This window comes from Sarcophilus harrisii, chromosome 5 (genome assembly GCF_902635505.1).
Source record: "Sarcophilus harrisii chromosome 5, mSarHar1.11, whole genome shotgun sequence".
Classification (NCBI taxonomy): domain Eukaryota; kingdom Metazoa; phylum Chordata; class Mammalia; order Dasyuromorphia; family Dasyuridae; genus Sarcophilus; species Sarcophilus harrisii.
In genome coordinates this window covers 255,632,415-255,655,059 of record NC_045430.1, presented here as the reverse complement: position 1 = coordinate 255,655,059, position 22,645 = coordinate 255,632,415, and the positions used below count along the sequence as shown (strand labels likewise).

The window sequence follows — 22,645 nt, the reverse complement described above, 5'->3', positions numbered from 1 at the left end:
AATGGCAGAGACCTAAAAAATGACCAAATAATGTTATTCTAAATAATGAGTCAAAGAACATATCAAAACAATAAATTGAAAATTAAAGTTTCCTTTTTCTTCAGTTCAACTACAGAGTAAAGGGAGAGATTAGTATAAAAAAGCCAAATCATATAAAATGGGTAAGATTGGAATGATAGATTTACAATCATAGAATCATGGATTTAGAATTTGGAGGGGCCTTAGAAATAATCATTTTACTGAACAGGAAATTAAAGCCACAGGAGAAAAAGTCATTTGCTCAGGATCATCCATATTACTGGAGCAAGGTTGATATAATCCCAAAGTGATCTGATTTCAAATTTAGTGTCTTTTCCACTTAAGAATGCTGCTTTGGGTCTTTTTTTATTCATTTGTTTATTTTTGATATATTCAATTTCCATATTCCTGAGAATAATTACACATCACAAAACTAAATAGATGGCAAAGCCATTATTCTAACCCAAGTCCTCTGACTTCAAGATCAGTGGCTTTACTCCACCAAGTCATATTTCTCTGGCAAGGTTAATTTGTAGTGAAAGAAGACTTTCCCACCTTACCAAGTCTCTTAGTTCTTTTGTGAATAGTTGGTTTGGAAGTTTTTTCTTAAGATGATGTAAGATTGTATCTATGAAACTTATATCTGTTGGTTCTAGCTCCATCCTCTGATACAGTAGAACTGTTCTGTCACATCTTCCTTTTCTGGATTCTCTCTCTGACTAAGCATTCTTATTCCTTTGATCATCCCTTTAAAAAAAAAAAAAAAAACAGAACTGGTTGTGTTCACTCCAGTTTCTCAGGAAATTTTATTTAAAATCATAAATGGGAAAGAAAAAAAAATTAATTTACTTCTTTTTTAAAGCCAAAATATACAAAGATCTATTAGACCAATTTAATGTCATACATAAAATATTTAATGTTAGGTGTAGTCAATTTTCCTTTAAAAATCAAGTCATTTAAAAACATAAAATAGTTGAGTTATTTGTTTGTTCTTAGAACTTTTATAAAACTGGAAAGTACTTTAAGAGATCATCCAATTCCTTTTCAGAGATGAGATTAAGACCTATTAGCAGTGAAGTCATTTATTTAAGAGCACATAAGTAGTAATTAGTATGGGCAGGATATGAAACCAGGCCCCTCTAAGAAAAAAAAAATCTTGTGTTCTTTTCAATATTCTTAAGCTAAAATAAACTGGGGAGAAATTTTATAAAGCAAATAGTCCTTTTTCAATGCAAATATTGGCTTAATTGATCTCATCATTAATGTGATGTCTCATTTTTATACATGGAGTTCTTTTAAAATGGGACACACAGTGATAGTCTAAGTAAATTTTCCTTAATGATTCTCAGACTTTTTTTTATTAGGAAATCAGACAATTTTAATCTACAGATATATGATAGATATGATAGTCACATAAGAAAGTAGATGAATGGGCAATTCCAGAAAAATACAGCACTCTCACACTTAATTCTTGGGATATCATTAGTATTTGGTTATTTTTTTCCCCAGATATTTGGTGCTTTGTTCTTTGAGTGGCAAAACCATTTTAATTTTTGTTGAAAATCTTTTAAAAATGCATTATATATTATACATGCTTTCTAAGCATGCTACGTAGAGTTTAAATTTCCATGATTCCCTGGATGCAATGTTAGGAACAACATTTATGGTGCTGTCCTTTAAGATAGTGCTCTCCTCAGTCCTACTGATGCATCAACGTCTTCTTGCCCCCAACAATAAATTGGTATAGGCTGTTTTGGTTTTATGCATCTTCACTCCCCTGTGAGCTGTCACCTTGGCTTACACTTGTTGCTCTTACTTTGAAGGAGTTGGCAGATTGAGAGCCCACCTATAACTCATCTGTAAACTCATATTGAGATGTAAAAGTCTTCCTCTCTCTATGGTCTTGCTTTGGGCTTCCCAGCCACATTCTGAATGACTAAAAGGTGGAAAATCTGACTGCCAGATAGGTGAGATATTTCTGGGTTCCTCTCCCCCTTGGGATTAAGTGACTTGCCCAGGGTCACACAGCTAGGATTTGAACTCAGGTCCTCCTAACTTCGGAGCTGGAGCTCTATCCACTGCATCATCTAGCTGCCCCATATCTCTGTATTTTAGTGATATTATGCATCTCACAAGACAGCTGGAAGGCACAAGGGACAGAGCACCAGACCTGGAGTCAAGAAAACCCAAATTCACTTGTGGCTTCAGGACCTTGGGCAAGTTATTTAACCCTGCTTGCCTCAGTTTCCTCATTTGTCAAATAAGGATCATAAATTACCAGGGTTATTATGAGGATGAAATGAGCTAATAACTGTAAAGCCTTTAGCACAGGGCTTGGCATATAGTAAGCACTATATAAATGTTAACTATTTTTATTAACCCAATTATCTGTCTACATGAGACATAGTAGTACCAGAAATTATACAAAATAGAATGTTTGGCTATAGAATGTTTTCACAACTACATTTAAAGACTTTTTCAATTCTATTATTAGTTATTCAGTTACTGTTTTCCAATTATTCAGAATTTGCAAGAAAGGATGACAAAATTCCTTTATAAAGGCACAAATCAGGAACTGGAAAGGGCCTGGATTATATATTCTGTTCTTTTGTTCATGGCTTTCTCCTCCTTAAAAGAGATTGACAGAATTACCTTGCATATTGATTAAAAGTGCCATTCTACTCTGTGGTTTCCTTTTCCTGAGTTGAAGAATCAAGTGTTGTTTTTTAGTTTCAAGGCTCTTGTGCTATAAGTATTGTGGGATTTTTTTTTAAGATACAGTATCCATTTTGAATGAATTTCTTATTGGGCATATTATACTAATAGAAACTTAAATGTAAGATTTACAATAGAAAAGGAAAAGCTGATTATGAATAGAATGAATTAAACCATTTAATATTTTAGTGTAGGACTAGAACTTTTGTGGGACATATATATGCATATAAATATGTGTGTTTATGTATGTATATATAAATAAAAAATCATATTCTCAAATTATATAAAAGGCATTGTCACAGTAGCCAAAAACATATCTGTTGCCTCTGAACTTCTGATTTATTTGTACCTCTCTTCTCTGTCTTCCCTACCTTACTTATGTTTAGAGAGACAGACTAAGAAGCCAGTCTCAAAACAAATTTCTGGCAAGTCATTCAGTCAATAAACATTTATTAATGTGCCAGGCACTGTGATAAAACCTCTCATTACTCCAGGCAACTGTCCAAGACTATAAGTTGCAGAGAAAGTACCAACTTCCACTGATGGAGGGAGTTTTCACACCTAGGAGTTCCTTGTACCTTAGAAAACCACAGGTCCCCAACTTATTTTGTAATTATAATTATTTGTTCTCATGTCCTATCTTCCATATTAGAAATTATAAATGTTTTGAAGGAAAGGACTCTGATTTCTTTGTCTTCCCACAATCTTGGCATGGTGTTTTACACGTAATCTTGGTTGAATGAAGAAATAAAAATAGAAATACTTAATGTGTAATTTTTAACTACATACTGTACTTAATCATGAAAAGAGACTTAGTTATCCACAGAGTTGAAAAAATATTGAATCAAAATTTTCCTTTTTTTTTTTTTTTTTTTTTTTTTTTTTTTTTTTTTTTGCATTAAAATCATTGATTGTTTGGCCTTTTGATGTCTGGTTACTCTCCCAAGTAATACTGAACTCTGGATTAGTTTTACCCTGAATGCAGTTACTTGGAGATACTTCAATTCAATTCAGCAGATTTCATTATGAGCTTATTTTGGTGGAAGGCAGATATTTTTGAGTCTTAGATCCTGTAAAAGACAAATCCCTTATTTTACAAATGAAGAATCAGAAGCAGGTTAAAAAACATTCTTCTGATAAAAGCCCATAGGCTTTGCAACTTGCTAAAGTTAACACTGTCAGATTAAAAAAAAATTGGAAGAACCTTTGTGGTAGTTATGGTTTCCATTTTATGGCTCTTTTCCCACGAACTCTCTCTTAATTTCCCATGTTCTTTAGATTTGGGGGTCCTAGATTTTTAACTAACTACTCACATGTGTCTTTTCAGTTTTAAGCACAATAGAAAGTAAGTGTTTCTTACCCTCATTTGCTCTCCAGTCCTTCTACATGTTTTCAGCAGTTTCCTGTTAACCACACCTGAAAGAAATGACAGTGAGGAATTCAGAGAAACATAGGAAGATTTGTATGTGCAGGTAAAGTGAAGGAAGAAGAGTCAGGGGAACAATGTGCACAAGGACTACAATAATATAAATGACAGTTAGAAAAACAATCCACAAATTGATCAAATGTAATGGCAAATTTCAATTCTGTAAACATATGATGAACTATCTTGGTACATAAGCAATGGAAAACACAAAATGTCATTTTGTGTACTGAATCAATATTTTTTTTGAAAAATACATATGCTCATGTAAAATTATATATAAGTATATACATACTCAACATTTAATTTCCTTATCAGTCTATACATATACATGCATATATACCTCCCTTGTAACATATCTCGGTAGCCTGAAAACTATTTTGATCACTTTTAATGAGATTTCAGGAAATACCTTGTTGTGGAAATTTTATCAAACAATTTTTAGGAAAAGAGAAATTACCACCCACACACATAACACAAATATCCACGAAGGCAAAACATGAATCACTACAACACATTCCCTGTTTATTATTTTTTTAAGAACTTATATCTTATTCTAAATGTAGTCATTGAGAAAAGAGAGAGTACTTAATCAATGAACAATACCATAAAGAGAAGAATAAAAAATGACCATCTTTTATTTTATTTTAAACTAAATTTGAGAATAAGCATAATTTGTTAAACTTTGAGTGCCCATCACAAAGTCATCAAAATTTCATTTCTTCACATTTTGGAAACTTTTAAATAAATCATTTTCTTTTTTCACAGTGATCATCCCAACCAATCAGCAGATTCTTTATAAAGGGCTTATTATGGCTGGCATATCAAGCCAAATGAAAGAACCCCTGTCCTCAAAGAGCTTCCAAGTTATTGGGGGAAATGATTTGTATATCTATAATAAATACAAGGTTTGGGGCAGCTAGGTGGCGCAGTGGATAGAGCACTAGCTCTGAAGTCAGGAGGACTTGAGTTCAATTCTGGTCGCAGGCACTTAACACTTCCTAGCTATGTATTAGTATTAATTCCTAGCTAAGTATTAGCTTCCTAATACAATCCATTGAACAGGGTACTGAGGAGACTGACAAAAGCTTTAGAAAAATCACTTTAGATGGATTAGAAAAATGACAGATTCCAGAACCTTCACTAAAATAAAGAATAATTTCTTCCTTATATCCCTTCCCACCTACACCACCACTAATTTTGGCAAGATTTTGGCAGATACACTCAAGGAAAAGGACTTATGGATAGCTATTTTAATATGTCCTTTCATTTGGAGACCTTAATAGAAATATCACAATTGACAAAATTGACAAAAACTCAAAGTACTGTTAGATTGATTTTTTTCTTTTTCTCTATATATTGTACTTTATACAATTCCCATAAAAGGAGTTACAAGTTAGTAGAGAAAGAACTTGCAGACCTAGGAAAAGAAAAGTTTGAGTCCAGCTCTGAAATATAATATCTCTAGGATTGTGGGCAAACCATCGAACTTACTCAATGCTGTAGCATAGGCAACTTTTTAAGACTCTGAATCACACCAAAGGTACCCACCTGAATTTTCTCCTAGGGAGTTCTCTATCTCTATGAAGTCACTCATCCAGCCTCCATCCCTATCCAGTACTAAGAAATCATATTCATGATCTGTATGGAATCAACTTAAAGCATTTTGAAATGTGCTTTCTAGCCTACCACCCCATTTGTGTATTCCCCTTTTTGTGTAATTGGCAAAACTTGCTGGTTGTCATTTTTAGAATATTGAAATTATGTGATTGCGTGTTAATTTTAGAGTAGAAAAGATGGTCATTGTTACCCATAATAATCTAAACTGGTAGCCAAACAATTTATTTTATGTATATTTTAATAGGGTTGATTACTTAAGATGAAGAGTTAGTTTTAAAGACTCCTGAACTGTGTCTTAGGACAATTGCATTTCTCAATTTAGCTATTTGAATAATTTTTCACTTTATATAAAAATTGTTTTAAACTGAGATTACAAAAGTATTTTCATATAATTTATAGAGGGAAAAATATTAATATTACTAATAGAAACCCCACTCATTGTTTTATAAAATAATCTTTAGCAAATGTTTTTCTCTAAAAGAAGTTCATAGCATTTAAAGGTTAACATGTGAGATAAAATTCAAAAAAGTATCTTAAGATGAGCATTTTTATTACAGTACATGATGGGATAGTTCTGATTAAATTATGTGATGATTTGAATGGGAAAGAAGACAAAGTGCATCATTTCTTGCCCTCAACTTCAATGCCTTTAATCAAATAATGACCTTCTGGAAATAGTTAATTTTAAGCATTTGGAAAGATCAATACCACTTTGCCACCAAAAAATGGCCCAGATGATGAAATTTGATGTATTTAAAGTACCATTTCACCCTTTTAACCTAGTAAATAATTTAAAATGCTTTCAGTATTCCTTTGCCACCATTATGTTTCTCACTGTTACGTGTTATGATTCTCCCCCCTCCTTATGGCAAAAGCAACTGTTCTTCATAATAAGGAATCCCAAAGTTTTGGTCTGAAGCATACATACTCAAAACACGATAATGAATTTTATCCCATATAAAAAGGGGAATCTATAAATAAGGATGAATTTTTGTTTTTACAACATGGTTTATAATGTGCACATTATTTAAAAAAACATTCTTTTAAATAGTTATAATTTCTGCAAAAACTGATATCATCTATGTAGCTATTATGAAACAGAATAGTTTGAAGAGATGTTTAAATCCTAATTCCTGCAGATAATGTGGTCACTACTGGGGCCTCCAGTGAGATAAGAGACCTGCTTTGGGCCTTCCAGTTCTTTATGTGAATGTATTATATTAGAAAAAAACTCATTAGTGATGTTCAACAGCACTGGAATAAAAAACAAGTTCTAAAAATGTAACTCGTGAATTGGAAAGCAAGAGCTTGTCCTATCATTAGTCCATTTGGATCTTTGTCCTATCCTTAAATCTGATGATAAAGGGGAAGAGTTTAGGGATTCTTACAATTAGAGCGGCTTTTTATATGCTTGTAGAACACTGATAGAAAATCACCCTTGAATGCCTTCAGCTTTGTAAATTAAAAAAAAAAAAATTGCCCTCTATTAACATGTTTGTGGGCAGATTCAAAACTGTCTTCATTAGCATAAGTAACACTTACAGATTCTTTTAAAAGTCGAAAATTATTTACTGAATGATAAATTGCTAGCTTTAGAGTTAGTTGTTGAAAATGTACTCATTCAAAATGTCTAGTGTAGTTTAGTCTACAATACTGCATTTTTTTTAGTCAGAAGTACTATTTAATGGATTATGTACTTAATCCTTGTTCATACTAGATGCTAAAATGTAATTCTTGCTTTTCACTAAAATGTTTGTATCAAATACCTCCCTATTTAGATTGATTTCTTTTAATACCATATATTATTATACCATATGCCCCAGAGATTGGAACAAAATATGCCTGAAAATACTACATAAAAAGAGGGGGGGGAAGCATATCTTAGCATACAACCTATAAAATGTTTTGCCTTTTAGAATTCAAATTACTATTCTTTTTTTTCTTTTAAATGTATTTATGCCTTCCTAGTTACAGTGTAAATTATTGCCATTTCCTTCACAAGGTTTGAAATGCATGCATGTACACACACACACACACATATACAGATTCTTTAGTGGTTAAAAGAACTTTTGCTACATAAACTACACAAACTTAAGTATTTTCCAAGAAAAACTAGTTTTATTCAGAACCATGAGCTACAGCTCAGTTTGTGATATAGAGGGATCACTCTGGCAAGGCTTGAGAGGTACAATAAATTCATTCGTGAAAGGAGGTTACTTTACTCAGTCAATTAAAATCAGTGTGCACCCCTTATCCATTATAATGTTGGAAAGTGAATTGACTTGAATTAACTGTTCTAAAAAGAGAGTGGAGTGGAAATCAGAGATTTTGTTTGGTAGGAAATTAGCAGCTGAGAGATGAAGGTGCCAGGATTTTTATTTAAATGTGGTACAACACGATCCTGTCAGTAAAGCACATCATTAGAATATTGAGATGAGAACCGCTAATTTCTGCTTTAAAATGAGCATACAGTCATGTGCCTCCTGGACTGTATAAATTGCCATTGTTGGTAGCTTTAAGTTTGTTTTTCCCTCCTCTTTTTTTTTTTCTCCCTGTGATGGTTTGGCTCCCATTCTGCATTCTCATTTTTTAAACCTCTTATGTTTCTTTAATAAATCCCTAACCCAAAACAGTCAGAAGCTCCTTATTTATTTTTTATACATCTTGGGTTTAGCATCTTTTTCACCGTTTTCTTGCTTACTGTAGCAAGACATTTGCAGATGGTACTTGGTTACTATAAAGTGCATAACAGTATTTCCTTTGTGGCAGATGGATTTAAGACTTTTAGTTCTCAATAAATGTAGGTTTACAATACATAACTTTACAGGATTTGTGTTGTATATAACAGGTTTGAACATATTATCTCAGAATTCATCTGCATGGCATTTTCAGCTTAACTAAGGCTTGTGCCAGTTGTTGGGTTTGTGGGGCTTTTTTTCCCTTTTTTTAAGTAATAAGGGAAGCATTGTGATTGATAGCAGCTAAAGGCGTGATTTTGAATAGAAACAAAGGGTTTGGAACAGAAGGTGTCAAATTAAACTTTGTCAGTTTGAAAAGTAGTAACATCCTGAAAGTTTTACTAATTTATTTACATGTGGCTACTGTTTATATTTTGCCCTCTTTATATTCAGTGTAATGTTGCTTGGCAAATTTACTATGTTTAAAGTTTAGGTTGTTCCTTGTACCATTTTAGTTTCCTGAGAATGGATTGGCCTAATTATTTTAAGCCTGTTACTTCCCCATTTTGTTTTATTCTTTCTACCGATTGTGGAGAACAGTTGTGATCTATTTTAGCTCGTGGTTTCTCACCCTCCCTTTCTGGTCATGTAATGTTTTAAGAACCGTAGGCCTCTCTGGAAACATAGTTATATTTGCATCTTGAAAGGAAAACAAAACAAACACAAACAAACAAAAAACAACTGAGGAACATTTCTACTTGTCTGTTCCCCCAGCATGCTTATACCTTCCCCTAAAAGAAAAACAAAACCAAAAATATCAACACGTTACTTTGGGAGAACACAACTGGGTTGTCAAATATTACACAAGAATATCTCAACTTGTTTATTATGGAATATTAGTTAGATTGCTTGTCCAATAACAGTACTGACCCAGAAAATGGTGTTAAAGCTTTTGATTTGACAAGAGATAAAAGTGTCTTAACTTCAGTCACTTCTGATAATATTCTGTGACCATTAATATAGTCTCAATTAATATGCAATTAGAACGGTCTATCGGAATACTCAAAATTAGTTATATGACAGTATTAAAATACCCCAAATCTGATATTCATTATCATAAACTGGAAATGAGCCAATTACTTCCACATTACTGCAGAACTGGCATATCAAAATGTCTGTTTTTCATTAAGGTTTTTAAGTGAATGCACTTTAAGAAAATCGCCTTTTTGTTGTTGTTGTTAGAATATCCTGCAGAACTAACAGTACCCAGCTGCAGCTTTAAATATTTTCTAAGAAGCATCTGATTTCAGTCTCTTAAAATCATCTTATTGCCTTGGAAGGCTAACAGAGACATGCTTCAACTTATAATTCATCAAATTATTTTTAGATAAGGAATTAGAAGTATTATTTCAGGGCAGAGGTTAATAGCAAACTACTGGAAATGTTATGTTAGTCATGGGCAATTAATAAAAATAAGGATCCATCTCATAAGCATAGAAACACAGAAGTGACAATATAAGCAAAATATTTGTTGAATGAGTCAAGACTCTTTTTCTGAAATATTTGTTAAACCAGCATGAACATGATTGTTTAGGAATTAGCTATCATTATTAGCCATTCTAAGAGAACTAATGATTTTCTTTTCCAAAGAACATCTGTGATCCACATGTTTTCACATATATCCAAGTACTAACTGATCTCTATATAACTTTAAGGAAAGTTTCTAAAAGATTTTCAGGTTCTTTGATGTTTCTATGTTCTTATTGCAACATTTTAACATCGGTGTGATCTCAAGTGATCTCTTGCCCATTTTAAGTTACATATTTAAGCAAAGACCCATTATCCCAAAAGGAAATTTCTGGAATGCTTATTGTTCCTCTTTGTGGAATATGGACTGTTTGGCTAAAATTCCTAGCAAATGTGCCATTTTGTCCTATAATTTCAGTGGCTTTTGAAGGATATACACTGATACGATCATTTATAGTTAGACAAAATAACATCAGTGACCTAAAGATATCAGTGTCAAGAGGCACAGTCAAGAAAAGGGTCTGTGAAGGATAAATATCACCATACAGAATATACATCCACAGCATAGTAAGAGCCTTCCTAAGGACTGTTATCTAAAGATCAGTATTCATTTAGGTAGGTTTCTTAGATATAGATTCAATTAAAGATTTCCCATTATCATGTTTGCCTTAATTCCAAAAGAATAGTTAACCAGTAGCACTTAAAGAATTACTCCTCCAATTTGCATCATGCTTTAAGTTGTACAAAGCATTTTCTTTATAACAGTTCTGGAAAGTTTGTGGGGCAATGATTATTAAACCCCTGTTTAAAAAAATTATCCTGAGACTCAAAGGGGTTAATGACTTTGTAGGGAAAAATTCTCCAAAGCCATAATTGTATGTGGATGTGGATGTAAACATTTTGAAGAAGACAATGATTGGTCTTCTACTTTTCTATACTCATTGAAAAACATAGTTGAGAAAAGTTCTTTCAAAATTTTGTGATAAGATTGCTAATTAGAAAATTATTCATTCAGTAGAAACATGCCTGTTTTTTTTAATTTGATCTACCTTTTTATGGATAAATTTTCTTATACAACAGTCTTTAATTAAATGAATGGGAGGAAGAGTAAGCATCATACTTGGATGATGAATCTTGGCCTCTCATCTACCCCAAATAAAGAGAAGATGCAACAGTTCTCCCAAAAATCCTTTTAAACTAGCAACAGATCTCTTGAGTGATAACAGTGATGGTATGCTTTAGTCACATTGTGTAGCTAACTGTTCAAAAGACTAGTTCCTCTAATCATATCCACTAAATTTTCACCATTCTCATTTGAAGAAAAGTTATTGCCTAGTAAATGAAATTATCAAATGCTTTAGCGCTAAAAAGTGACAGAAGACTTTCTATCAAACCATACTTTCTCCTAAACACTAAGCAAATAATTTTACTGGAAATAGAATCATTTCATGTGAGTGTGCTCATTTCCATTTAGAAGAAGGATTCCCTATCCACTGATACATTTTAAGGGAAAAAAACAAAGAGAGAGAGAGAGGTGAATGAAGTTCACCACTATCCTCAATTTTCCAGTCCCGATCCTAACTAACCTAAAATCATTAAATGAAAAATCAGCTTTCTGCTCTTTCCTGCTCTTGACTAACCAGTAGCCTTGTCTTTAGTGTCCTTATCTATAAAATGAATTGTTACCTACTTCTAATAGTAACATCTGATTCTGTCTGTTGGAGAATTCCCATGTCACCTTTATCCACATGGAACTCTCTTTCCCAGTCTGGCAATCAGTTAACTAGAAAGTAACTCCCAAGAGACAGGCAGGTCTGAGTGCTACTAGGTAGATGTGCTAAGCAATTCTTTAACCCTTTGATTTTTCAAAGCAATTGTAACTCAGGCCTTTATGGCTGGATCTAATTAAGACTCGTCAGACATTCTGCTATTGGCACATTCTGTCTTTTGTACTTTTTTTTTTCTAGTCTTTAGGAAAACAGTCAGTCTTTGGGTCTTCCAGTCACCTTTATACATTGATGCTAAGGAATATCCTGTTGAGGGAATCCTTTTCTTTTAAAAGGACATTAAAAAAAACCTTTTCATTGCTATGATTTATGTTAGGCAGCTCTTTAGTAAAAACCCAAATACTAAAGTTCTTGTTCAGAATAGGAAAAAAAATAAATTATAGCAAGGAATCCTTTTTTTAGGAAAGAAATGATCCAATCTCTACTTATGTTAAAGCTCCTCAACTGGAAACAAATTGACATATACAACGGGAAAGAGAAATATGTAAGTGTAGACATATGCTGAAGTTTGATAAACTTCTATTCATGTATTCTGTAAATTGTGACACATGTTTTCATGCTTGGGAGCCTTGAAAACATAGTTTTAATCCCTAAACGGAAATGTGGGACTACTAGTACAAGTTATTGTGACAAACTACTTTTGCATAGATAGATTTTTGGATAAACTACTCAATGATCTCACAGTTACTAATAGATCATTGTTCAAAGTTTATTTTGTTATTGATTTTGCTTAAATAGAAAAGGGAGACTGTTTCATCAACCATCCACTAGTGTAAGCTGACCATGTGGCGCATTTTATCTTTCAGGGGTGGCTGTGTGAACTGTTACGCTGGAAAGAAGATCCATCTCCAGAAAACAGGACCCTGTGGGAGAATCTCTCCATGATTAGAAGGTTCCTCAGTCTTCCTCAGCCTGAACGAGATGCCATTTATGAACAAGAAAGCAACGCTGTTCATCACCATGGTGACAGACCTTCCCACATTATCCATGTTCCAGCAGAACAGATTCAGGTTAGTTTACCTTGGCCAATCCAATATAGCACTAAGTAAATAAAGCTTGAAACTTAGCGAAGAAAATGAGTGTTTCTTTTCTTGCTGCCAGACTAAACAGGCTTCCTAGCAAGATATAACAATCTACTGCCATCTTCCTTGGAAGATAAAAGGAGAAGCAATGTGTCCTTTCCTTTTTGTGTGCTCTTTTCCTAATGTGACAGTTGCCTTGACACTTTGGGCTTGGAAAGAGTCTTTCTGAATGGGAAAGTTCTGTTTGGTTTTGGTTTTGGTGTGTGTGGATTTTTAAAAATTGTTGGTGGGTTGATTGGCTTGTACCTTTGTTTCTAAATCAGAATATCCAAGCCCACCTCTAAGCAACACTATGATAGCTCCCAAGTAAAGGAATGAGTGCTAGTGTGGAGAAAGTTTCTTACAGACTTAGCATCTCTCTACCTTGGATTTACTCCAACAATAAAATAGTAATGCAGCCACATTTGATTCTTCATCTTCTCTCCCATTCACACTGTTAATATCTTCCCACTGTCCCTCCCTTAGAAATCCAAAATCGGGGGTGAGTCAACGTATGTTTGTTTTTCCTTCAGAGCCCCTCTCCCACCACCCTTGTGAAAGGAGAGCCTAGAGGTACTTTCTCACCAAGCCTGCTGACCCCTGGACCATGGCTGGGTGCTGCTCCACAGGTGAGCTGGCACAAGTTAAACATGTCAGGGAGAAAAAAGGGGGGGTTTCAAGGACCCACTCCCTCCATCAAAGAGAAATAGTTTGTTATTTGTGGGGGGGAAACCCACCACCTAATCATAGTAACCCTGAAAGATTTTACCACAGAATCCAACCTGTGCTTAAGAATAATAAGACTCTTGCCCTTCCCTTTCCCACACAAAAGACCTAGGCTTGGAGTTCACGATGTCAAACTCTGTGTTCCTGTTGTTTATTGGAGTACCTTTGCTTTTACTGCTTTCAAGGGTGAACTTAACGCTCCATCATTCATTGCTGTTTGAGAATTCTACAGGGATCTTTTCACTTTCCTCTTTGGAAGAGAGAAGAGTTGTCTGGCAGAATTCTCCAACACTGATATCTTTGTGAATTACTTATATTATCTCTGTAGGAGAAAATACGTATACATTTACAAAGCTAAAAAGAATGAAGTTTTCCAGCCACTAGGAAAAAGCCATGAGAGTGTATTAAAGATAAAATACATTGGAAAAGGCAGTCCCCTTAGGATATCAAGTGCTAAAATAATCGTGAAAGCCTGAAAAATTTACTGTTTGATTTAGCAAAAATAAAAAAGAGAAAGATATATGTTAAGTAATAAAACAGTACTTGTTTGAAAATGTAAATTGTTTTTAATAAAATTGCTTCTTAGGGGGATAAAAGGAAATGCTTATGCATAGTATAAACATTCTAATATTTTGCTGCTTACTCAGGTTGATTTGCCTTGCTAGTTTAAAAAAAAAAAAGTATCTGCAGCATACAATATGTGAATGTGTCATATTTATTATATGTAATTATATATAGCAAATTACAGCACATATAGATACTAATTATTAACAAGTATGCCGACACTAAATTCGAAACTTCATATTATGAGTTTGGCCTACAAGATAAAGTCTTTACACACCAGAGTTGGCTACAGTGAAATTTTACTGCTCAGCCATGATAAAGATGTCCATGGATATAGCCTCTCGGCCTTTGTTATGGAGCTTTAATGCTTTTTTGGGGGGTATCACTTGACAAGAAAGTCATGAATCAGAGACTCTCACTGAGGTTTTGTTTTGTTTTGTTTTTTTCAATTAAAAGAGGATAGTAACTCTAAACAGTAGGAAATCTTGATGAATTGACTTGTGTTTTAAACGTGATCTTCAAACAAAATACTATTTTTCAGCTTTTCATTAAGGATCTCACACGGACACACACACATCACCTTTTTTTTCCCAATTTTTTTTATTATAGCTTTTTATTTACAAAATATATGCATGGGTAATTTTTCAGCATTGACAATTGCAAAACCTTTTGTTCCAACTTTTCCCTCCTTCCCTCCACCTCTTCCCCCAGATGGCAGGTTGACCAATACATGTTAAATATGTTAAAATATAAGTTAAATACAATATATGTATACATGTCCAAACAGTTATTTTGTATAGCTCACCTTTTAAAAATATTTTTGCTTCCACTGTTTCTAAATCCTCATTCTAAATATCTTTGTTAATTATATCATAATTTACTTGATTAATTTCTTCTTTAATTTGTATCCTTCAGGTTAAGTTCATTGTTTACTTTTTCCAGAATGTTAAATGGTGACTTTTCAGAGCAGAGGCCAAAAATCAGGGATTTAAAGGTTCTACTAATCTCTGATAATCCACCATAATACTCCTCCTCCTTTCTAGGTCATATTATTTTGATTTTTTTAATGTTTTGAGCCATTTAGCTGTCTTAGGCATTTTGTTCCAACTCTTTGTTCACTTAAGGAGCCATTTGTGGGAATGATGGCTACTTTTATTTATTCTAATAAGCTTTCTAGATTACTATCGAAATTGGAATTTAATTTTTTTCCCCTTTTCTTTCTAGCAGCAGCAACAGCAGCAGCAGCAGCAGCAGCAACAACAGCAGCAACAGCAGCAGCCTCAACCCCAGCAACAACAGCCGGGGCCCCGACTGCCCCCTAGGCAGCCTACTGTGGCTTCACCAGCTGAATCAGAGGATGAAAATCGGCAGAAGACACGACCGCGAACAAAAATTTCTGTTGAAGCTCTGGGAATTCTACAGAGCTTTATCCAAGATGTAGGCCTGTATCCAGATGAAGAAGCTATCCAGACTCTCTCTGCCCAGCTTGACCTTCCCAAGTATACTATTATTAAGTTCTTTCAGAACCAACGATATTATCTCAAGCATCATGGGAAACTGAAGGACAATTCGGGTCTAGAGGTGGATGTTGCAGAGTATAAAGAAGAAGAGTTGCTGAAAGATTTGGAAGAAAGTGTCCAAGATAAAAATGCAAACTCCCTTTTTTCAGTGAAATTAGAAGAAGAATTATCAGTGGAAGGGAACACGGACATTAATGCTGATCTGAAAGACTAAGATAAAAAGTATTATTTTCATTCAACAGTGCCACTGGTATTAACTAATTAAATGAAATTCCATCTTGCATTCTCTCAGAAACCTTTGTTGTTCATTGTTTGGCCAATGAGTCTTCAGAAACTTGCACACACATACACAAACACACACACACACACACACACACACACACACACACACACATACACATACACACAAACATACAGACACATGAAATGAAAAAAAAAAAAAAAAAAGGAAAGTGCAGACCGCTAAATGTTTTACTCTGTTTTACAAACTGCTCTACAGCTACAGATGAAGCATTGAGGATTGTTTGATATTAATTTGTGTTCACTGGCTACACCCTGTTGTATCCAATAAGCATGATACCAGTGATTTTTGATTCTGGAGCTTTCAAAGAAGCATTACAACTTTGGTGATTATTGTTTCATTTTTATTATTATTATTATTAATTATTATTATTATTATTATTACTGTAACACTCCACACTTGATCTTTGGAAACTCACACTTATTTTAAAGAAAAAGAGAGTTTGATGCTCTTGCTCTATTGTATGTTACAAAAGAACTATATACTGTGGAATGCAGTTTTAAAATAACACACGCCAACAAATGCCTTGTATTATATGGCACTGCCGTAATTCAGATTTGTTTTCTTTTTTGGAAATAAAAGGTCACTGTAATATTTTTTTCATTTTCATTGTTACATGATTTTTAAAATGGAAAGAAAATGTGAAACACAATTTAGTCCTCATTATTTATTTGTAGATCCTGCAGCATCATGTTGTAATTAATTTTTTTTGGAAGTTTCCGTTAAATGTAATATTGCTTCTCTTGTTCTCATACTGATTCTTTTCTATTTATAAATGTATTTTGATGGGCAGTAAAACAAAGTGTCTTAAAAGTTTTAAATAGAGAAAATGTGCTTTACACAGTTGCCTATAAAAAGTGCTCGATGTTATCCAAGCAATTCATACTATAAGCTTCACTCTTATTGTTGTATGCAATTTTTACTATCATGCAAATAAGCTTAGGTAAATAAAACTAATAGATCACCTTAGAAACTTATGCAATTAATGTGAAAATAATTGATGTTTGCAATGTGTCTTCCTTTGGTTTACAATCAATTTTAAAGCTACATCTGTATAAATTTTCTGTACAAAGGTGTATTTCTTTTTTATGAGTTTATTGCTATGAAAACACCAGTTATTTTGTTACAGCTAGCTGTTTTTATAAGTGTATCACAATTTTCTTTATGCAGAACTGTTGACTAGGAGTGGTTATTGACTGTAACTACACAATTAAAATTGTTTGTATGGTATGCTATGGGAGGGTTTGTCTGCTTATGTGTACTCACTGTAAAAGAGCTTGAAGGGATTGCTCTCCCTAGGTGGCTGACAGTACTTTCTCAGCAGTACTTTGTAGATTTGACAGAGAACATCCAAAACGTTCTCTCTCAAGACTTGTATTAGCCTTTGTAAAATTTACATGTTGATGGCACGTGTGTACGTGTGTATAACACACACATCCGTACACTGAAATTCCATGATGGAAATCATAACCTGCCTTGTCTTGGTTAACATTTTGCCTGCTAAACAGAGATAGCAGGATATTCCGGAGTCCAAAAGCTATCGGGCACAAACATATTTACAATCCCTGGCAGCGATGCTCTTAAAATGGGTACAGCTGCTTTTATTTTGTGCTACGTGAATTATGCTCACACTGTTCCTTATATTAATGTATAAACACTTTAAAAGGCCATTCATAATTACGTAAAATAAAGAGAAAAAAAATGGCCCTTTAGGAAAAGTCCTTAGTAAGAAGATTTTGAAGAATAGTTTTTAGCTGTTAGTAATTCCGATAACTTTTGAGTTCATCAAACTGCTTAGGGTCTTCTAGGACTAGGAGCTACCTTAGGAATATGAGAACACAACACGTGAAGCCTAAAAGCGATATATGCTCCATTAGGACTTCGTTTTCTCCTAACATTGGTTTTATATTGAGTTACCTAATCCTAGGGCAACTAAACCTTAGCAAACTACATAGGAGCAAAATTAATCATGCTGATTGTTAGAGAACAAAGGTATAGTTATAAAATAGTTCATTCATATTTCAGTTTTTCAAATTCTTTTGTCTAACTTCTGTTCTTAATGTTTCCTCATAGGTTTTCTTGAACACAGCTCACAGGGGTTCTGAGCTTCTTTAAGAAGAGATCCATGATTGCCCATTTCCTTTCAGTCCACCATTTGCCCTACCCCAGATGATATCATGTAGGCAACTGGGCTTCTTCAACACTGAACTTTTATTTAAGAAATTGAATTGGGAGCATTGAAAATTCCCAATTTAGCTTTAAAATACTATTGAATAGTGAGGTACAGCTAAACTACTCTGGAGGCAGATGGTTTCCCATAAACTTCAAACTCTGTCCCAAAAGTTTTCAGTTCATCTGATTTAATAAGAGTTGAATTTTTAATACATCTCAGCTCACTATGAAAAAAGAATGGAATCATTTGATGGAGGAGTTGAAATTAGTGAGAAGAATAAAAACAACTATATAACTCTATTCCTCATCTATTAAGAAAGAATACAATATATAAATATATATGTTTTTTTTTTTCTTAAACATCCTTTTTTTTGCTTCCTCTGGAAAGGGACTGGTGGTAGAGAAGGAAATTGAACCATTTTGGTGGATGTGTTGTTTTGGTTCTTGTTGGTTGAATTTAAGGCAAGGTACCAAGACACACACCAAAACACTTACTTTTTGATCTGAAGCTCTGGCTTCCAGCTAAGATTTTTCTTTCTCATTCCAAAAGGTTCCCCATTTTCTTTTGGATTGAAAAATAGAGTGCATTGGTTCACTTGTATTGTAAATACTCACCAACAATAACCGATGACATTTTCTAAGAAATATCATTTAATTCCTTTGAATTAAAATGGTTATATTAAATAATTTGCCAAGAAGAAATGATGCTAGTAATCTGAATGGCCATGAGGAGGCAATGAGCTTAAGAGGCTGCTTTAAGGGAAGTTCCTGAGTATCCTGTATGCGTGGTCACTGGCCTTGTAAAGGCAGTGTGCTATAGGAGCATTTATCTGGAATACCAAGAACCTGGGTTTAAACCCAGCCCTGTGTTAACTACTAGTGACTGGGTAAGTCTTTTACATCCATAGACTCAATTTCCTCATTTATAAAATGAGAACTTTAGACTAGGTGGTCTCTGAAGTCCCCTTCCAGCACTAAACCTCTGATTTACTTCTGTGTCAAGAGGCTTATGTGCTAAAAGTTCATTTAACAAGCTTCATTGTGTGAAAAGTACTTCAGAACTTTTAAAGGTGCACATGACAGCATGTTGTACTCAAGTATGTTTGCAGAAGTGAATGGTTCATAGACAATATTCAACCCTATGAATCTGAATCTGTCATGGACTCCTTCACTCAGCATTCTCCCACTAATATGTAGGACACTCTGTGGCCATCTATACCTGTATACTGTGCAAAAATAATACCGTTGACAATGTTTCCTTGGTCCATAGTATGCAGACTTGACAAACATCTTCCTAGAAGGCAAGGTAGCTCTTATATGAGTGTCCTAATTACATGGCATTTAATTTCAAAGTATGTGCATAATGTGTGCATTGATTAACATCCTAGGATTTCCAATGCCCAATCTTAAGAAAAAAGATATTTTTCAAATATATGAGACTATTCTTAGCCAAATATATAGGTTAAAACAAATATTTTCAAATATCTTCAGGTTGAGTCATATACCCTCGTAGGTATCCAACCACCATCCAGTTCTCTCTCCCCCCCCTTCCTGTTGCTAACATTCATTTAACATCATGATCTATATGTATTGTACAATCCTATTCTTTCTAAATGGAATGTACTAAACTGCCTCATGATGCTATAAGAAAGCAATTTCTATAAATGTACATCAATAGATGATAGAAATGGAATCTTGTGTATATGCACATATACATAGATTCTCAATAAAAATGTGCTGAATGACTAGACCAAGGAAGAATTCAGACAAACTCAATTTTTAAATGTTAGGATGCTATCACCACCTTTCTCCTATAGTTCAGGAAACTCAGACATTAACATTACAATGACCTGCCCTGCTGTCTCTCCCTGATCCTTATAAAGAATCCCTGGTCAAGTAATTACAGAATCTGAGTTGGAAGGGGTTACCTGGTCCACTCCATGACATGTTTCCTAAGTAGTTAGCCAGCTACTGCTTGAACCCAGTATCTCCCAAGGCAGGCCATTCTACTTATAGATAGCTCTGTTGGTTAAGAAGGTTTTCCTTATGTCAAGCCTAAGTAATAAGACAAATCAAATAATCATTTTGGCAACTTAAGGATGCACATGATTTTCTTAGTATCTCTTCTCAAGCAATTAAGTCTATATCATTTCAATGCAAAAGCTAAGTACTTGCATGATTTTCTGCAGTAGCTAAAGGAGAAGGCATTAACATGCATATTACTAATGAAAATATATACAATATGCTCATTAATGGAGTGTGGTCAAAGGTATATATCAACATACTGTACCTGTATTATAATTAATTCCACATGTTGAATAAAAACAGTGCAGAATTGCCTTTTTAAGATATACATTTTCAATTCTTTCTTGCTCCAGAATTTATGCATATGTTCCATTATACAATATATTCAGTATTTAATTTTGATGTAAGAAACTCCAAGTTTACTCATGGCTTTCTAACTTGCTACTATTAGTGTGATATGCATTCTCTCTATGAGTCGGGGAGAAGCAATGTGGTACCAAGGAAAGAGCATTGGAATTACAGGACCTAAACACAATCCACTGAGCCTCTCAGTCTTATCAGTAAAATGAAGGGTTTGAACAAGATGGCCTCAGGTCTCTTCCAGCTCTAGCTCTCTGATACTGGGGTTCTTTGACTTCTACGAACCCTTTCAGGTCTCAGATCCTAACATTGCTCACCATTAATGTTACCCTTTATGGTCTGTCCAATCTACTAAATGGATCCAAACCACTGAGTGTGTTATTTCTTTGTTAAGAGCCTGTGAAGTTGAACATCACATTGAGAACTGGACTGGCATTTCATCCTTATATTCCATACCTTCTATGATACATCACAAACTTGATACCAACATGGTTTTATAGGCTAGATCTTAAAGGCAACATTTTTCCTTCCATTGTGATCACAAAGATACACTTTCTGCAACATCCAAACCAGAAATAGGCTTTTTCATTAAATGGTCAAATATCTGGATTTTATGTATTACACAAGCATTATTTCCAGCTTCCCAGTTTTATTAATAGGGAATAATGATCTCAGATATACTTCCCAAATAAAAGTATGAAGATAACTCACATTTATATGTACTTCTGATGGGACACCTCATAGAGTTATGACCAAACATTAAGATTTGTAGCCTAATGTAAGTGGTCTGTCGAGGAATAAAACATAGGGAACAATAGCTTTCTGTCAAGCCACTTTCATCTTTCAGTCAACCATCATTTTTGGTTTTGCCCCCAAAAAGTTTTGGAAAACCTGTGTTTTCAAGAAAAAGCCTCAGTTTTCTGATGCTGACTTCTCTTTAACACTTTCTAGGCAAATCATTTGGAAGAAAGAAAGAGGATTTATTTGGGGGCCAGTGTAGTCAGTGAAAAGTTATCTCAATAATAATGTAAGTTAGCCAACAAACAATTACTGAACACTTACTATGTCCCAAACACTACACTAAACACTGTACATATAAAGAAAAACAACAATCATACTGTTCTTGCCCTCAAGAAGCTCACAGTCTAAGGAAAGGCATACTTTACAACAATAAAAAGGCACAAATGCAGAAAGAACCAAATCAGACAGAATAATTGGACATTTTATATATGTGAAAATCCCTTTACCAGTAAAGTAAAGTAAAAAACATTTTCCCCTTTCAATCCTGCAAAATATTTCTATCCTTCAAGAATCTGTGATCTTGTCAGTGTCTATACTTGACTCAATCAGTCAGTCAATTATATACTCTGTGCTAACACTGTTCTAAGTTTTAGGGATACCAAGACAGAATAGACCATGTCCTTAAGGAAAAGTTGAGGCTCTCTCCAGGAAGATATTACATACCAATGGCCCATATATGCTCTGAGGATCATTATCTCAACTTCCATTCTCTCAAACAAGTCTTGCTTCTGGAGAGAGGTACTTCCTGAGGATCTGGAGATGATCTTCTAATGCTATTGGCTTGATGTCCCATGAATGGGCTTCCCCCAAGATTATCCCCCAAGATATTGCCCCAAGATAAATCACTTTAGTCCATCAGGTTTGAAGAGCTTTTAGAAAGGGGATTGGATAAAAGTTTTGATGTCCTCTCCCACAGGAAGTAATAGCCTAGAGGAAAGTGTGCTCAAAAGCACATGGGACAAAGTAATGACACAGCTTCTGGTTGCTAAATGCCCTTTTCTCCCCATCAGGGAATATTCAAGAAGTCTCTTCTGGCATAATATGCTGAACTTCTTGTGAAGCCATGAATCTATATCCTGTCTGTCCTTGGCCTTTAGTACAGACCCTGCTGTCAACTGATATGGGGATATCGCTAGGATACTGGTGGGAAGAGGAGAAGTCCTTGATTCTGAAGTTTTCACGGTCATTCTCTTTTAGGCACAGTGGGAGAACTTTTGTTAAGACATCCAGACCTTGGTCAAGGCTAAGGCTGAAATCAAGGCCTTTCTCACCGCCTTCATGCAGTTTCCCCACAGGGGTTCACTGGTTTGCTTCTGTCTCCTTAGTGTCCACTCACTAGAGCATCCC

The 22,645-nt window shown here is 34.4% G+C and overlaps 1 protein-coding gene across 5 annotated transcripts in view; it reads left to right on the top strand.

Moving 5' to 3' along the window:
* The window catches only part of SATB1 (SATB homeobox 1), a 97,686-nt gene extending 77,225 nt beyond the window's left edge, over positions 1–20,461 (top strand). For 2 of the 5 annotated variants that reach the window (XM_023505173.2, XM_003772014.4), the window contains exons 10-12: positions 12,575–12,778; positions 13,363–13,458; positions 15,344–20,461. In XM_023505173.2, the coding sequence (XP_023360941.1) occupies positions 12,575–12,778; positions 13,363–13,458; positions 15,344–15,853 (810 nt within the window). In that variant the 3' untranslated portion in view covers positions 15,854–20,461. The remainder of the gene's footprint in view (positions 1–12,574; positions 12,779–13,362; positions 13,459–15,343) is intronic. The other 3 variants (XM_012551359.3, XM_012551360.3, XM_023505174.2) reach the window with 3 other exon arrangements.
* Positions 20,462–22,645: the final 2,184 nt, after the last annotated feature.